General features: G+C 40.3%; 1 protein-coding gene across 4 annotated transcripts in view; it reads right to left on the bottom strand.

The window, feature by feature from the left end:
* Positions 1 to 8,019: 8,019 nt before the first annotated feature.
* The window catches only part of malrd1 (MAM and LDL receptor class A domain containing 1), a 61,459-nt gene continuing 51,834 nt past the window's right edge, over positions 8,020 to 17,644 (bottom strand). For all 4 annotated transcript variants that reach the window (XM_048184725.1, XM_048184726.1, XM_048184724.1 and 1 more), the window contains 12 exons: positions 16,711 to 16,839; positions 16,460 to 16,612; positions 14,629 to 14,786; positions 13,884 to 14,085; positions 13,523 to 13,798; positions 13,313 to 13,438; positions 12,044 to 12,110; positions 10,647 to 10,741; positions 10,460 to 10,553; positions 10,312 to 10,366; positions 9,481 to 9,564; positions 8,020 to 9,059 (listed from right to left, as the gene is read on the bottom strand). In XM_048184725.1, coding sequence (XP_048040682.1) covers positions 8,985 to 9,059; positions 9,481 to 9,564; positions 10,312 to 10,366; positions 10,460 to 10,553; positions 10,647 to 10,741; positions 12,044 to 12,110; positions 13,313 to 13,438; positions 13,523 to 13,798; positions 13,884 to 14,085; positions 14,629 to 14,786; positions 16,460 to 16,612; positions 16,711 to 16,839 — 1,514 coding nt within the window. In that variant the 3' untranslated portion in view covers positions 8,020 to 8,984. The remainder of the gene's footprint in view (positions 9,060 to 9,480; positions 9,565 to 10,311; positions 10,367 to 10,459; positions 10,554 to 10,646; positions 10,742 to 12,043; positions 12,111 to 13,312; positions 13,439 to 13,522; positions 13,799 to 13,883; positions 14,086 to 14,628; positions 14,787 to 16,459; positions 16,613 to 16,710; positions 16,840 to 17,644) is intronic.

Here is a 17,644-nt window from a genome sequence, read left to right as displayed (position 1 = left end):
GGGCAGCCACGGCGGGTCAGGTGCAGCGGGCAGCCACGGCGGGTCAGGTGCAGCGGGCAGCCACGGCGGGTCAGGTGCAGCGGGCAGCCACGGCGGGTCAGGTGCAGCGGGCAGCCACGGCGGGTCAGGTGCAGCGGGCAGCCACGGCGGGTCAGGTGCAGCGGGCAGCCACGGCGGGTCAGGTGCAGCGGGCAGCCACGGCGGGTCAGGTGCAGCGGGCAGCCACGGCGGGTCAGGTGCAGCGGGCAGCCACGGCGGGTCAGGTGCAGCGGGCAGCCACGGCGGGTCAGGTGCAGCGGGCAGCCACGGCGGGTCAGGTGCAGCGGGCAGCCACGGCGGGTCAGGTGCAGCGGGCAGCCACGGCGGGTCAGGTGCAGCGGGCAGCCACGGCGGGTCAGGTGCAGCGGGCAGCCACGGCGGGTCAGGTGCAGCGGGCAGCCACGGCGGGTCAGGTGCAGCGGGCAGCCACGGCGGGTCAGGAGCCGTGGGCAGCCACGGCGGGTCAGGAGCCGTGGGCAGCCACGGCGGGTCAGGAGCCGTGGGCAGCCATGGCGGGTCAGGCGGCTGGAGCTGAGGGCTCGGCGGCGGCTGGAGCTGAGGGCTCGGCGGCGGCTGGAGCTGAGGGCTCGGTGAGAGTTGGAGCGATAGGCTCGGTGAGAGTTGGAGCGAGAGGCTCGGAGAGAGTTGGAGCTACTTGCTCGGCGGAGACTGGCGCTGCTTGCTCGGCGGCGGAGACTGGCGCTGCTTGCTCGGCGGCGGAGACTGGCGCTGCTTGCTCGGCGGCGGAGACTGGCGCTGCTTGCTCGGCGGCGGAGACTGGCGCTGCTTGCTCGGCGGCGGAGACTGGCGCTGCTTGCTCGGCGGCGGAGACTGGCGCTGCTTGCTCGGCGGCGGAGACTGGCGCTGCTTGCTCGGCGGCGGAGACTGGCGCTGCTTGCTCGGCGGCGGAGACTGGAGCGGCTTGCTCGGCGGCGGAGACTGGAGCGGCTTGCTCGGCGGCGGAGACTGGAGCGCTTGGCTCGGCGGAGACTGGAGAACTTGGCTCGGCGGAGACTGGAGAACTTCTAAGTCTATAAGCCAGGCCACCTCACTTGGTGGCTCGCACAGGGTTGGAGCTGCAGGCTCGGAAAGGGCTGGAGCGGGCTCTGGAGATACTGGAGCGGGCTCTGGAGATACTGGAGCGGGCTCTGGAGATACTGGAGCGGGCTCTGGAGATACTGGAGCGGGCTCTGGAGATACTGGAGCGGGCTCTGGAGATACTGGAGCGGGCTCTGGAGATACTGGAGCGGGCTCTGGAGATACTGGAGCGGGCTCTGGAGATACTGGCCCGCAGGAGACTGGAGAGACTGGCCCGCAGGAGACTGGAGAGACTGGCTCGCAGGAGACTGGAGAGACTGGCTCGCAGGAGACTGGAGAGCGCTCGCCCTTCTTCCTCTTCCTCCTCTTAGGTTTACCGGACCCAGCGGAGATTTGTGGGCCCGGCAGGACACAGGGGGAACCTTCGCTGGAGGGGTATGCGGAGGAGGACGGAGGCTGACTGACTGGCCCGGCCAACCATGTTTCTGGATGGCCTGGAGACAAACACACATCCTGAACCTGTTCCACGAAAAATTTGGACTCATTCAAAAACAAAATTAAATTGATAGTTTCGCTTAAGGAGAGACGAAAATCAGGTTCGTTTAAATGGACAGTGTTGTCATCCAGACCATCCAGAAACAGGGCGATCAAACGTGCTTCAGGCCAGTCAGACAAAAAGGCAAGCTCAGCGAACTCCTCCACATACCTCTCCAACGAACGACCCACCTGTAAGAGTCCAATGAGCCGCTCACCAGCTGTCCAGGATGAGAGAGGCATGGGAGAAGTTGGAGCCCGGGAGAAGAAGGAAGCTTCCATCTTTTCCTTGTGAAAATCCAACGTTTGGGTCCGTTCTTCTGTTACGTGTAGGTGGTGCAGAGATGAGGCAGATACGGATTTCCACAATAATAGTATACTTTAATGAACACAGGCGAGGAGAAACCAAACATACACTTAACACAACAGAGAACGGACGAGGAGTGAAGGGAGTGAGTGCAATATATGGGAGTGCTGACAATAGAGTCCAGGTGCAGGTGATGAGTGATGATGAGGAGCTGACGAGGGAAGTGAGTGCAGGTGTGGAGAACAGGAGGATCTTGGGAAATGGAGTCCAGGGGAACAAGGGATCCGTGACAGACACACAGATAGAGCTTATATAGGTTACAGTTTAGTCTGACATCATTATAATAATAAAAATAATAATGTTACTTTTATATAGCACATTTCTCAGCACTTAAAGCACTTTACATGGACGGGGAGAATCTCCTCAACCACCACAATGTGCAGCATCCACCTGGATGATGCGACGGCAGCCATATTGCACCAGAATGCCCACCACATACCAACGTACTGGTGGAGAGGAGACAGAGTGATGAAGCCAATCAGTGTATATATATGGGGATTATTAGGAGGCCATGATGATGGAAAGAGGCCAATGGGCAAATTTGGCCAGGATGCCAGTATTAAACCACTCTTTTTTCGAAGGACATCCTGGGATTTTTAATGACCAGAGTCAGGACCTCGGTTTAACGTCTCATCCGAAGGACAGTGCTTTTTGACAGTATAGTGTCCCCATCACTATACTGGGCGTTATACCCCCTGCTGGCCTCACTAACACCTCTTCCAGCAGCAACCTCGTTTTCCCAGGAGTACTTCCATCCAGGTACTGACAGGCTCAACCCACAGATCTAGTCCACAGACACAAATCCAATTTTCTCCCAACTCTTTACATTCACTAAAGACATAACTGACTATGTTTACGTATCTCTTGTATGTATTTGACAGTTAAAGCGCAATAAGATGCGAAGGAGAATTTGATACTCACATTGTTTGACAGGCTTTTAGTGTGCATGCACTTTGGGTGTTTGCACTTAGAAAAGTTAATGTCAGTTACTGGCAAGGATTTAAAACGCATGCAAATAATAAACTTTAATGATTGCGAAGAACTGCAATGTTATGTGCACATAACCACTGCCTTGCTAAAGATGTGATGTGAATATTTGTCGCATTGTACAGTATGTTGGGACGCAGGCGCCAGAACTGCAACTGATAGAATGTGCACTGTAGCACAACACTACAATCTCTTTTCAGAAGCAGATCATAGAAATGTTAATCATTCACAATCTAAAATCGTGATAACACACACCCTTAAACAGCTCTGCTGTTTACAGCAGATTTAGTTCACAAACAACTCACAGTCGAGACCTAAATATGAATCTCATTTACAATCCTGAAATTTGGCATTAGTAACTTACTTTTCACAGCATCAGTCGTGCCAACACTCCAAGGATCTCCCGTTCTTCTTGGCTCATTCTGAGTCAGACTTCAGAATTCAGCAAATTGTTAACTCGATATCTGACAGACAAGAATGGATCATTTGAATCAGTGAGTTGTTGACTTGAGGAGCCAGTTGTTCAAAAAGTTTAATCTGGATCAGAATAATCTGGATTTGGAAATCCCATGTTTTGATATCCAGGATCAAGTAGCCTAATCCATCTTACTTTTGTGCCATTTTTTCCAAAGCAAAATTGTTTTGGATCACCTGGATCCAGATATACACTTTTTTCATATTACCAAATCTTGGTTACTAGTGCTCTATGGAGCCCCTAATGGGACATGGTGATGGTAAAAATGAGAAGAAAAACAATATTTCAATACTTTTGCGTTCAGTCAGAAGTTTTGGTTAACGTTCACCCTTAAAACTTTGCGTTTGCTCACAAAGAACTTTTGACTGGTTCATCTCTTATGATTGTGCCAATCACAATCAATTTTTATCAACCAGTGATAAAAAAAAATAAATAAAAAAAAAACACTTTAAATAATATATATTTTTGTTTGATATTTACTGTTTGGGGATAATTTTATGACACCAAAATCTTTTTTTTTTTACTTTACTGTAGGCTACCAAAAGTCTAATAGATATAATGTCCTCTTCTAATTCATTACTTTAACATTTAAACTAAACAAGAGTAAAAACAGAAACAGTTTCTTGTCTCGTCACATTCAGTTATGAGTTACGTGAATCAAATGTAAATTATACCATAATATAACATTGTTTAGCTGCTATTTTCAACGCACTCTTTCAGAGGTAAAACTAAAGCGCTGCGCTGGAATTCATACTTGTCTTCTGTAAACAGTAAGACCCGCCTTCTTTGATTTGATTGGCCATTTCACTCATTTTGACATGGATGAGTGCTGTTAGACTGTTGAGAAAGAGCAACCTAAAAATGACCCATCTGACCTAGCTAAGTATCAGTCTCTCCTCTCATCCTTTTCTGATGAGGTTCATGCTGCTAAATCTTCATATTTCCACAACAAGATCAACAGCGCTTCAAACACGCACACTTTTCAAAACATTCAACTCTCTCCTCTGTCCCCCTCCACTACCACCCACAACCTCACTAACTGCTGATGATTTTGCTAATTTCTTCACTGACAAAACAACAACCATCAGCAGCCAGTTCTCAGCTCCACACACACAGGAACTCAGACCATCCACAGCCACAAATCTTCTCTCTTCCTTCTCTCCCCTCACTGAGGCAGACGTATCCAAACTTCTCCTCTCCAGTCATCCTTCCACCTGCCCTCTAGATCCCATCCCCTCACATCTTCTACAAGCCATCTCTCCTATACTTTTACCAGCACTCACACACATTATCAACACATCTCTCCACACTGGCATTTTCCCTACCGCATTCAAGCAGGCTCGGGTAACCCCACTGCTTAAAAAACCCACATTAAATACACCATATGTAGACATTTACAGACCTGTCTCTCTCCTACCATTCTTAGCAAAAACACTTCAACGGGTTGTGTTCAACTAGGTATCACCTTTCCTCTCACAGAATAACCAGCTGGATGTCAACCAATCTGGTTTCAAGAGCGGTCACTCAACTGAGACTGCATTACTGTCGGTTACTAAATCCCTGTGGATTGCGAAAGCGGATTCCAAATCATCAGTTCTCATTCTGCTAGATCTATCTGCTGCCTTTGACACGGTGAATCATCAGATCCTCCTGTCCACCCTCTCATCACTGGGAATCACAGGTACTCCACTTCACTGGTCTGAATCCTATCTCACAGGAAGGTCTTTCAGAGTTGCCTAGAGAGGGGAGGTATCCATAGCTTGTCAACTGATCACAAGGGTTCCTCAGAGTTCAGTTCTTGGACCCGTCCTCTTCTCCATTTACATCACTTGGCCCCTCATACAGGCACATGGTTTCTCCTACCATTGCTATGCTGATGACATGCAGCTTTTCCTTTCATTTCATCCAGATGATCCCACAGTAGCTGCATGAATCTCAAGCTGTCTGGCGGACATCTCGGCATGAATGAAGGGACATCACCTGCAGCTCAACCTGGCAAAGACTGAGCTTCTCGTCTTCCCTGCCAATCCAACTCTACAGCACGATTTCACCATCCGGCTATGTACATCATCGACTACCCCATCAAGGTCGGCCAAAAATCTTGGAGTAATCTTTGATGAACAACTGAACTTTTAAGATCACATTGCAAAGATAGCTCGGTCATGCAGATTTGTACTACACAACATCAGGAAAATCAGGCCCTTTCTAGCGCAACATGCAACACAACTTCTCGTCCAGGCCCTGGTCATTTCTAGGCTTGATTACTGCAATGCTCTTCTGGCTGGACTGCCATCATGCGCCAACGAGCCTCTACAAATGATTGAGAATGCTGCAGCACGTCTCGTCTTTAATGAGCCCAAAAGAGCCCACGTTCAAGGCACTGATGCTTGCTTACAGATCTACCACAGACTCAGCACCCTCCTACTTCCTCTCACTCTAGTCTAACGAGTCTACATCCCTACCAGAAGCCTGCGATCACTAAATGAGCAAAGGCTCGTGGTACCATCACAGAGAGGCACAAAATCGCTCTCCAGAACATTTTCATTCACTGTTCCTTGCTGGTGGAATGATCTCCCTGCCTCCATCTGGAATGCAGAATCCCTGGCATTATTCAAAAGACGGCTGAAAACTCATCTCTTTCGTGAGCACTTAAGATCAACTTAAAAAAAAAAAAAAAAAAAAAAAAACTTGTATTGTGAGCATTTCTTGTGTCTATTTGCCTCTTCACAATGACTCGCTTATTGTATTCCTCACTTGTAAGTCGCTTTGGATAAAAGTGTCTGCTAAATGAATAAATGTAAACTGTAAATGTAAAAACTTGCCATCCAAATAACAAACAGAGCTGCTTGTAATGGAGTGCAACAGAGCAGCATCATATCAAATATTGAGGGACAATTTGGCCACTTCTCATTTTTGGGAAGACTTGTCCCTCTAAATGTCTATGGTGGCTATCTAACATACACTCTACATTTCATACAGTTATATGTATCATCTCTTCTACATTTAAAATTTATAATGAACGACTGCTTGCTATACAAAGAGTCAAAAACACATCTTAGGCCTACCTAATGCAGAGGAAGCCGCCTCCTTTCCGAGTTTCGTAGATATCAATAGTGGAAGCGTTAGAGCTAGACTCCTTTAGTTGTGGGTTTATTTAAAAATAATAGTAATAATAATAAACTATGAATAAATATTAATTTAGTTTAGTAAGCCGACCTGCTATTTAGCATAAGCCAAAACTATAGCGGGAACAGAACGAGAAGAGTCCTCTCGCGTACCGCGATAAGATTCGCGAAATTGTTGAGAATTATTTAGCCATAATTTACTCATTATACTCACTAAAATGATAGGATAAGACAAATAAAATGAGGAAATGTGAATTATATAATTTATTGTTTATTCATAGCTCCCACAAAATCATAAATGGCTCTGATCTGGGTTCTCATTTAATTTTTGAATAAGAAAAAAAGCAACGACTCTGAAACACTGAACGAGATGGAGAGATAAAGAAAGACTTTAATACGAAAATGCTGAATTGATGAATGGACTACGTGGATTAGGCTGGCTGCATATTTTTATTCCACTGAGACTCAGATGAACTGACTGCGCATTTAAGCACAATAATGAAACACCTCTGTGCAAATGTGAGCGTGTGTGTCTATGCTTGATGAATATTACACTGTCTCTTTCTGTTAGTTTTTACACCTCAGCAATACTGGCAAAACGTTTTCACTGTCTTCAAGGAATGTTCATTTCCTGCCTCACACACTGTTAATAGAAATCCCAGCTGTCTAAATACATAGCAGGAGAGGGAAGTTCCAGTTTGGAAAACAAAATATCAACATGAATAAAATATATATATATATATAAAAAAAAAAAAAAAAAAAAAAATAATAAAAAAAATATATATATATATATATATATATATATATATATATATATATATATATACACAAATAAATCAAGAAAAAATAGCTGTAGTTTTAGAGAAGGATACAAGTTGTTTTATTCACAGTAACCAAATTGGTGGCAGAAAGCAGTGGAAGCTAAAACAGGTGCTCTAGTGATTTGACTAGTTTTGCTGATGTCAACATTGTCCTATATGTTGAATAACAGAAGTCGAACGGTATATATTTTCAGTATCATAATTATACTCTTTTAGACATTTTCTTAAGTGTAAGTTCCAATCAGATAATGAAAACTACAAAGTTTTGTACATTGTAAAGAGTGATTGGCTGTACCTATATTAGCTGACACTAAAAATTTGTAACAGTTTGTAAATTCATATTATTGTGTATTTCTACCAGAGAGAAAACAATGTGTTGGGCCTATTGATGCTCATGTAATGTGCAGCACATATCAGAAATCGCCGGTGTGTTTTTAATGGATACATAATTCTAAAACATCTTTGACCAGTGTCTCATTGAGTGCAACAGTCTGAGCAATTACGTATTTCCTAAATAATTCATCTATATGTGTACATTCTTTTTCAGATCATCATGTTTCATTTCATGCTTTGTATTTGCTATGATAAATCAAAGCATTTGTTTTGACTTCTGGTAAAAAAAAGAATCAGAAATAAAAGGACAAAGATTGCAGGATTAAAAAACCCACAATCTGACAGTTTATAATACTGAAACATTCCATAAATCAATCGAGTTCATCATTGTACATTTTCAGCTTGTCTTACAGTGTTCTGGTACCCAGGGGATTTTCATTTTCACTTAAACACTGCAACAGCACATTATTTCCCATGTCTTTGTTCGTGTTTTGGTATCATTACAGTTTTCAATTTTATTATCTGCCAAAATGTGGTCTGCCTGAATTCAAAAAGGAGATCAAGTGGTGATTGAACACATATTTGAAGTAATGAAAATACAATATTCTCAAAACCACAGAGATCTGGAAGGAGAGCAGGCTATGAAAGCAAAACAATCTCTGAAATGGCATCCGGAGTGCATATTAGATTTGATAAACCTTTCCCGGATTAATGATATATTGTGGTCATCTTAAATATTTAATTTTAATAAAGCTATGATTTTCTTAACTTGAACATGATGTTAAAAAATAAAAAAAAATACATCAATTGCCATCCAAATCACAGAAATCCATTTTTTTACATAAACATAACATAAACATTTGCCTTCACCAGGTTAATGTATTTGATACTATTGATTGAGCTGTTGAACCTACATAGCCATCTATCAGCAAATGTTAAAGCAGGCACTGATATAAAGTGTTGGCTCTGGTAAAATAAGATGGAAATGTAATTTCAGTGCCTTAGAGAGACTTCACAACACATGGAATGAGTTAAGTCACAGATTCTTATAAGAAACTTTCTTTTTATGACTGATATAGTCTATGCTTCATTCTGTTTAATTGAAACCTGTTTGCGGTCACACTTTTTCCTCCCATGAGTTTGTGTAAAAAAAACAACAACAACCTCTAAACCCTAAGCAAGTACAGCCATGTTGTCGGGGAGGCTCAAATGAAGTGGAAATCTATAGGGACGTGACGGCCAGTGTTTGCGTGTCTATGTTTTCCTCAAGCTTCAGAACTGTTTGGGCACTTGTAGAGTGGGTTGGAGAAAGAGAGCTTGCTTTCCTTTGAGCTGGAGACCTGAATAACACACACAAGCAAAGACAGGCCAAGATGTACAAATGAAAAGCACTGATTATACTTACAGTCCATTTACACAGAGCAATTCTGGAATAGAACTGCATCCCATCATTACGATGAGACATTATGATGTTCATTTTTCTCGCATGATTTGTAAGATGCCTTCTTTTCTTCTATACTTTTTTTATTTATTACTTAAGCAGAAGATTAAAATATTACTTAGGTCCTCCGATCCCAAGCCTCAGTCATATCATGGCAAATCAAAACTAGAACTGCAGCCAGTAAAATTAAGTGCAGAGCCATAAAACAGTCCACAGATTGCACTGTACATCATCGGTATGTCTTTTAAAAGTTAAATTGTTTTTGGGGTGAAACTGAATGGTCAGTCACTATGTTAATCAAGACAACCAGAGTTTCATACCTTTGGATCTTCTTTCCATGGGTAAACGCTAATGTTTAGTTGAGGATGTACAGGCCACCTGGGTCTAACATCAAGGGAGGGCAGCTGAAACAAGAATTACCATGTTAACTTCAGAAAATGTCAGCTATAGGAAAAACAATAATAGTTTAATTAGTATATAGCGTCTTTCCACACAGTAATTTCACAAATTACAAGCCAAGTAAATTCGAATTACATTAGTGTAATAAGTGACTAGAATGACAAATACAAACAATTACGAAAATCAGTAATTGTTTTCGAAACACTATAGGGCTCCCATTGGATTACATTTCTTAAGTAGGCCATTGACATTAATGAATAACTGAGCAAAATGTGGAGAAATCTCAGTTAGCCATTAAAATACAGTATGCCAGGCTTCACTGAAAACTACCCCTCACTGCACAGGAGAGTGAAAATTACTGCATGCCGCATGCAAAATACAGTGAGTTTATCACTGAGTGTTAAATGCACACATGCTCACACCAACAAACACACACATTTAGGCTTGCGGGTCAATATTTCCTATCAGCAGTGTGACAGAACTCTCTCTCACACCTGCAGAGTGGCTCAAATTACTGAATAACACTGTTCACTCCAAAGTAGAAAACAGGCAGTAAGTGGGAAAAAAAAGAAAAGAAAATGGAGTGGGAGGAAAAAGACAGAGTCCAGGGAATATGAAGAGATAAGTGCAACATATAAAACATGGCAGGGAAAATGAAGATCTCTATTAATAAACACAAGTGCATAATATAAGCTGTCAGAGAAATCAAATCATTTGATCATGACATTTATATATTGAGGTATATGACTAACCTTGTTCGGCAAGTCTGAGCTATCCAAATCTTCATTAGCAATAAGATCGGAGTCTCTGTTCAGTCAAGAAAAAAAGCAGTCAATACCAACACACATATCCAGACACTTTCTGATTATGTAAAGTTCATCTGAATGTAAATGAACTTACTTTTGTGAATGTCTCTTTTGAAATAACCAGAACAAAATGGCTCCAGTTGCAATGACCACCAGGATCACTGCTACACTTAATCCAACACTGACAGCTGCATAGTTCAAAATTACACATTTTATTGTATATATATTATATATATAATATATTGTTGCTTATCTGCATATTCAAATAACTGCATACTCACCCATCCAGTTATCTAGTTTACTATTTGGTATCACAGGTGTTGTGGGAGTAAATGTTTTTTCTTGGCAACGATTCCCAGTCCACTGTGATGGACAACTAGAGAAAGAAGGAAAATCATTATTATTGCACAAACACACACACACAGACTTTGAATGGCAGAGATAATTCAAAAGGGAATGCTGGCTCCTCAACTTTCCAAAAGAGAAATAAATAAATAATTGCATGAAAATTAGCTTGGAGACAGCCACGTGAGCTTAATATCAGTAACAGCCTTCCCTTGGCTCCTGTAATGAGAAAAAGACACACATTTTTCTCTTTGTCCATTCCTTTCTTTTACTTTCTCTGTGTTTCCTTTTCTTGCCTGTGGGGAAGATCTTTTCACATAAAGAATGTTCTTAAGCTATTCTGAAATAAGCCTCACGCACACAGATACACTAGTGTCTGCGAACAAGTGACTTAAGTCATTCTCGTCATTTATTAGTGATGACACACCATTTCAAAGAGAAAGACAAGGAGAAAGAAAACATTTAAAGGTTAGGGGGCTTGATTCAAATGGTGAAAGATTGTGTTTCTTGGCACAAATAGGACAGTCATTACAGAAAGCATGCTTTGGCAGTCCACTTAAAAGTATATGTTTAAACTGAGGGCCAGGGTGCTGATACTTTGTATAACTCGCTCACATTTCAATGTGATATTCGGCTGGCACTGTAGAATAGCATGAATAATTCAATGCAAAGATCTCCAACAGGGTCTTGTCATCTATCTGACCATGACCGACAGGTGAAGGTGGATATTTTTGAAGGAGGTAAAACTGAAAGGTCTTTTTAAACCATTATCACAAAGACTTTAAGCAAACACTTTCTGTAACCCCCTAAAAAAAAATCATAATATATTTGGCCTATATAACGAACCTACCAAGTTTCATGAATTTGTATTGCCAGCTATAATACATTTCAATATGATGTTAATAGGCATGAGTACAAAAGAAATGAATACTAAAAAACATTGTACAATGTACTTATTGCAAAACACGTTGGCTGCTATTGAGGTGAGAAGCATGCAAGGGTAGGGACAGGTTTGGCGGTATGGCTGGGTTTAAGGGTGTGTTAAGGTGTAAGGGAGGGATCAACAATGTAATTAAATTAATTACAGCTGTAATTACATCCAGGTATTTTTTAAATAGAAGTATGTGTAAAAACATGCATGTACACTATAAGTGAATTGTATAAATGATTCATTTTAAACGTTAGTACAGTAGTTAAAGACATTTAATATAAAGTGGAACTGAATACTCAATTCCTTTTGAAAAATTCAGTATTTGATAATTAATCTTTTGGGATCCACTTCTGTTGCATATATTTATTGATGTGTTTGTACTGTTGTGCTTGAGGAACTCACATGCACACTGGTCCATGCTCCTTTACTGCACATCTCCCTCCATTGAGACAGTACCCAAAGGGACACTCTGAAAAATAAAACACATCCACATATAATAATGACTTATGATAAAATAGCAGTAATCATACTGAACGATCAAATTCTATAAGGACCTCATTTCACACTATTAATGCAGATCTAGTGTCGATTGCATTGTGGTTAACATTATGGGCTGGCAGCTTAAGGGTACAGGTTCAAAACAGGTAGGGGCAACCCTTAACAAGAGAGTTACAGAGAGTTTCTATTAATGATGTGTCCTTGACCGAGGCACTTCACCCCCATGGTGCTCCTGGGCATCAGCTCCTTTAATCAGATGATTACAGGAACAGTGCTCTGAAGAAAGTGCCCACTTAATGAGAAGTAATATATTATGTAACTCCTAAAAAGTCACTTTAATTCGATGGGCTTTATGATGTTCATAAATTAAGCTATAAATTCCACTTAGGGAATTAAGTCAGAGAAGCAACTACTGATATTTTTCTTTCCATCTTCTCACATATTGTCTGATGAACAATGATTTGCAACTCCAAATCACAATCATTTTTCCACCCAGATGAGTATGAAAACACTATTATAATGAAATCCCAGAAAAATACTTCCTAAAAAACTAAATCATTCAAAAATAAATGAATATATTGATATTATATATATTGAGCAAAACATTGATAATAACAAATGTTTCTTGAGCAGCAAATCATCATATCAGAATGACTTCTGAAGGATCATGTGACACTGAAACTGGAGTAACGATGTTGAAAATCCAGCTTTGCATCACAGGAATAAATGACATTTTAAAATAGAAAACAGTTATTTTTAATTGTAATAATATTTCACAAAATTACTGTTTTTACTCAAGTGTTTACCTCAAACTACTGAACGGTAGTGTACACTTGCCTCCACTGGTTGGTTGTTTGTTGTCATGCATTAAATTGTTAAAACCCTCTTATTAACAATTTCACTTGCAAGTCAAACTGGCAGTTGTTAAGAAAGCAATCAACTTTTATAAGTAAAGGAGGTACAAGTTTAAAGGTGTCATATCATGAGATATTAAACTTGTCCTTGATCCTTTAATTTCCACAACGGTATAAATTTGGAACAGATCACCAGAAAAACTAATGATGACTTGAAAAGCCTTAAAGTATAGTGCAAAAACTGAATATAATAAGCAACATTAACTAACTTTTTTTTAATATGTGGATATGATGAGATGAATGAATGTGTTTGTGTTACCATAGCAGCTGGACTCATCAGAGTTAAAAGGATGGCAGTCAACAATATTGTCGCATCGACTCTGATACGATACGCACTTTGCTGTCGCCTCACACACTAGTTCTCCTTCATCACATATCTTAACAGCTACAGAGACACAGAGAGAGAATTTCATCTTTTTGTATTACAGCTACAATGTAGTTTTTAAGCAGATTTGTGCTTGGGTCTTACAGCATCCATATTCATCTTCTCCATTTGGGCAATCTACAACAGTATCGCAGTGCAGTAGTGCTGGAATACAGCGGTCCGTGCAGCGGTACTCTCCAGTCTCACACCCTGTTTGAGGAAGCGTAGTGCCAGGAACCACACTCGCACACATCTCCTCATCCGAGTGGTCAAGACAGTCCACCTCACCATCACAGTGCCAACTCAGTGGTATACACTCGAACAGATACAAACACTGGAAGTGCTCCATGTGGCATGTTCGTGGGATAGGGGTCACTGGACCTGAACATACACAGAAACAAAACGATAACCCCAGTTTTTAAATTTGGGAAGAGCTGAGAATCAAAAGCAATGAGCAGCTCTGTACCTCCAACTAGACATTGCCTAGTGAAAGAGATGTCATCCACAGCAATGTCCGTCCACTGGTCCGCTCCCACTTCTGCCTGAATACTCACTCTGAAGGGTGATGCATTTGATAAGATCACATTAGCATACTGCCAGCTGTCTCCACGGTCTCCACAGGTTGCCCACATTAGCAAGGGTGTTCCACTGTGGCCCACGGTATACACCTGCAATATAATACCCAGAATTCATAAGAGTCTTCAAAGGTGCTTTAAAGCTCAGTGTTTTCAATATAAAATAAAAGCAGTGGGAGGAAATTCACTGAACTCCTGCACTCCTTCCACATCTTTGCAAGCGATACTGCATTATAATGCAAAAGAAAGAGGTGAATATACACTATACCATTACTAGCCTATTCTTATTCAGCAAGGACACATACATTTTTTTTATTATTTTTTTTTAACTTTCCATCAGTCAAAGAATCCCGAAAAAAAGAAAGAAAAAAAATCATGGTTTCCACAAAAATATTACGTTTTCTGATGGATCATGTGACACTAAAGACTGGAGTAATGACTGCTGAAAATTCAGCTTTGCCATCACAGGAATAAATTACATTTTAAAATATATTCAAATATAAAACAATCATTTTAAATCGAAATAACATTTTACTTTTTAGCTTTTTCTGTATTTTGAGCAAATAAATGCAGCCTTTGTTAGCATAAGAGACTAATTTCAAAAATTTCTTTTGTTCAAGTACATTACTCTCTCACCTTCAGCGTACCCATGTGATGAGAGCCGTACATGTGGAACCAAAAGCGCAGATGACATATTCCGACACTGGCAGGAAACTCCAGCTGGGTTATTAAACTGGCAATGTTTCCTTCTCTCTGGGCACTGGAGTTCACAAACAGGTACCCCCCTCCTCCATCTGAAAGGGTAAACCAATGTCGTCTTCACAGCAGTAAATATATACTTTATTATGGATGTCTGCTAAAATAGCTTTATTATGAAATCGAATAGGAGCAAAACAAAGAAGAACACGTTTTTACACAAATGTCACATAAATGAATTTATAATTCAAATGTTCTATATTTTAACAATTACCCTGTGGTATTTAACTTATGTGAAACTCTTTTTTAGTAAGTTATTCATAGAAAATTGGAGGTTTGAGACACATTTGTGTGCCTTTTACCTGAAAGTCTTGCTCAGGCTGTTAGATGACATTTAAGCTTGTTGTCATACAAACAGGATGACATTCCTTTGATTATAGACACTATTACAATTTTAAATACAGTTCTCATCACTGAGTCTCACATAATGATTGTTAATGCACATTAAAGTCGCAATGAAACTCAAGAAGTGAAAGATGATTTCTTCCTATTGTAACGTATATCTAAGTGTAACAGATTTTCGTAGGGTTAGGACTTAGTTCTATCTGTTGGTTGTTGATTGAATTTTGAAAGGAAAGGCAGATCTGGATGTGAGCTTGCAGTCCATTGTAAAAAAGGGCCGGGTTAAGTGGATTAACTGATAGTAGTTTAGCATACGTCACCAGAAAGAAGTCTATCATTTTACCAGAAGATCAAGTCCTGGGATAGAATAAAAATGAATGACTTTTAATACTTTTACACCACTACACCTCTACAAATATTAGAAACAATTTCTTATCTTGTCAAAAAGGAGATTATATTATTATAGTATTATGATAGTGACAGTAACAGCAAACATTAGATTCCACTGCATGACTCCACATTTTCCTCAGAGAGACATCCTGTACAGCAATTTCCTTGACTCTTTGTCTGACATGAAAAGTCAATAGTAGGTTCAGTAAATCGTTTTCATAATTAAAATAATGTACACTTAACATTTTGACTGAGAGACACTGATCTTTCAGCAGAACAGGACACGAGTATATGAGTGGCAGAAATCCAGATCTTAATTACACTCACTGATGATGAAATGAAAATGGCTTTGGATGATGAATAATTCTGAGCTCCAACCCTTTGGTTTTTAAATCATGCAACGATTCATTAGACGATTCAGATGGCTGGCCTCAATTTTGTTTCATGGGGAAAGTCTAGGTTTGTTTGTTGTTGTTGTTTACCAAAAATTGCTATGTTGTCCAGATATTTACATAAAGTACAAGGATTTGGACTTACATATGTATGTGGCTTGTTTGGATTCAGAGTCAGGTATTACAAAGTAGTCTGTTTCACTGTTAAAAGGAGGCACTTAGAGTCAATAGACTGTCCAGTCAGTCTTCTGATTGGCTGCCCTCATAATGGAGATTTGACAGCATCACACTGATGCTGTCAAATCTCTATTATGAGGGCAGCCAATCAGAAGACACACTCATTTTGACACAATATAAACTTATTTTGCTTATATAACTTATATAATTGACTCTTCTGCATTTCTCAGATCCTACTCCTGATATTTTTCTTGTGTAATTTGCACCAGCACTTTTTAATTCACATTTAAAGCAAAATAAAGTTTTTATTGTGTTACTCACAATTGTGTTGGTGATATGTATGTGTTTATTAGTCATATTTGTATTACTAAGCTGATTTAAGGGCATTGTAAAGTTTAGGTTTTACTAACTGGAACTGTGGTCAGCTGATGGTCCTGTCCCATTAAGCATTCTGCCATAGCCTATATCCCAGTCAAAGTCATCGTAAGGATCCTGAGACAGCTGACAGGTCTCATGCCAATGGCCACCAGGCATATCAAAATTACAAGCTCCTGGAACAATCACTAACAGACCAAATGAAGTGTTTAGATGTTAGCTCCATAAAAGTGACAATGTTTTTAAATAGTTAATTAATTTTTAAGGTTACTGCAGATGTACTTACTGCAGTCTAGCTCATCAGACTCATCGGAACAGTCAGCTTTACCATCACACTCCAAATGATACTCAATGCAGTCTCCATTATTACAAACAAAATCTGTGACCGCAGGGCATGACCCAGGAAGCACAGCTCCTGAAACACAAGGAAACTATTTCAGTTTCACTGATCCAAAACAGTACGATTAAAAAAAAGAGAGAGAAGGTAATCTAATAACAAAAATGAAATACGACATCTAACAATTAAAAGATGTGAAATCCAAATGATGCTCAAGTATGACCATATTAAACAAGCTCAAAATAGCAATAAAACATCCATCCAGAGCTTTTTAGCAAGAATATCTTCAAATTCTTTAAACATAAAATGACAGCAATGTAAGATTATTCAGGCTAAAACACGTCCTGTTTAATTCTAATAAACTTTTAGGTATATTGCCATGGGGTGAAAAGGCATCTAGGAATAGAAATTCCTTCCAAAGCACATATACTCACAAAGAACTTTCTTGTTTCTTGCTCTGATCCTCTTCATGCTTTGATAGAGCTAATTTATTTACACTGTTACAGTTTTTGCTAATTATATTACAGACAGCTGTGAGGAAGTATAATTCAGTTGAAATGCTGTACTTTAAAAAAAAAAAAAAAAAGGCGAAATTTAGTGAAGGCCCAGAAGAGCCACAAATCCAAAAGGGTTATGTTCCTTCATAAAACAGCAAAACTGTGTTTACACATAAGTAGATGCTAAAGCCATGAATGGTTATTGTAAACCACTGTATTTAAAAAAAAAACAATTATGCTTAGGTCCACTGACATTCAACTAAATGCAGAAAGTAGCCTGCACACATATTGTGTTAGATATCTCTGCTTTACACACTTTCTCACTAAAGGATCCACAAGCTCAAGTGTAATTACTGTGATTAATAAGTGTCAGTATGCAAATTAAA

This window comes from Megalobrama amblycephala, linkage group LG3, assembly GCF_018812025.1.
Source record: "Megalobrama amblycephala isolate DHTTF-2021 linkage group LG3, ASM1881202v1, whole genome shotgun sequence".
Taxonomy (NCBI): Eukaryota; Metazoa; Chordata; class Actinopteri; order Cypriniformes; family Xenocyprididae; genus Megalobrama; species Megalobrama amblycephala.
This window is presented reverse-complemented; position numbering and strand designations above follow the sequence as displayed.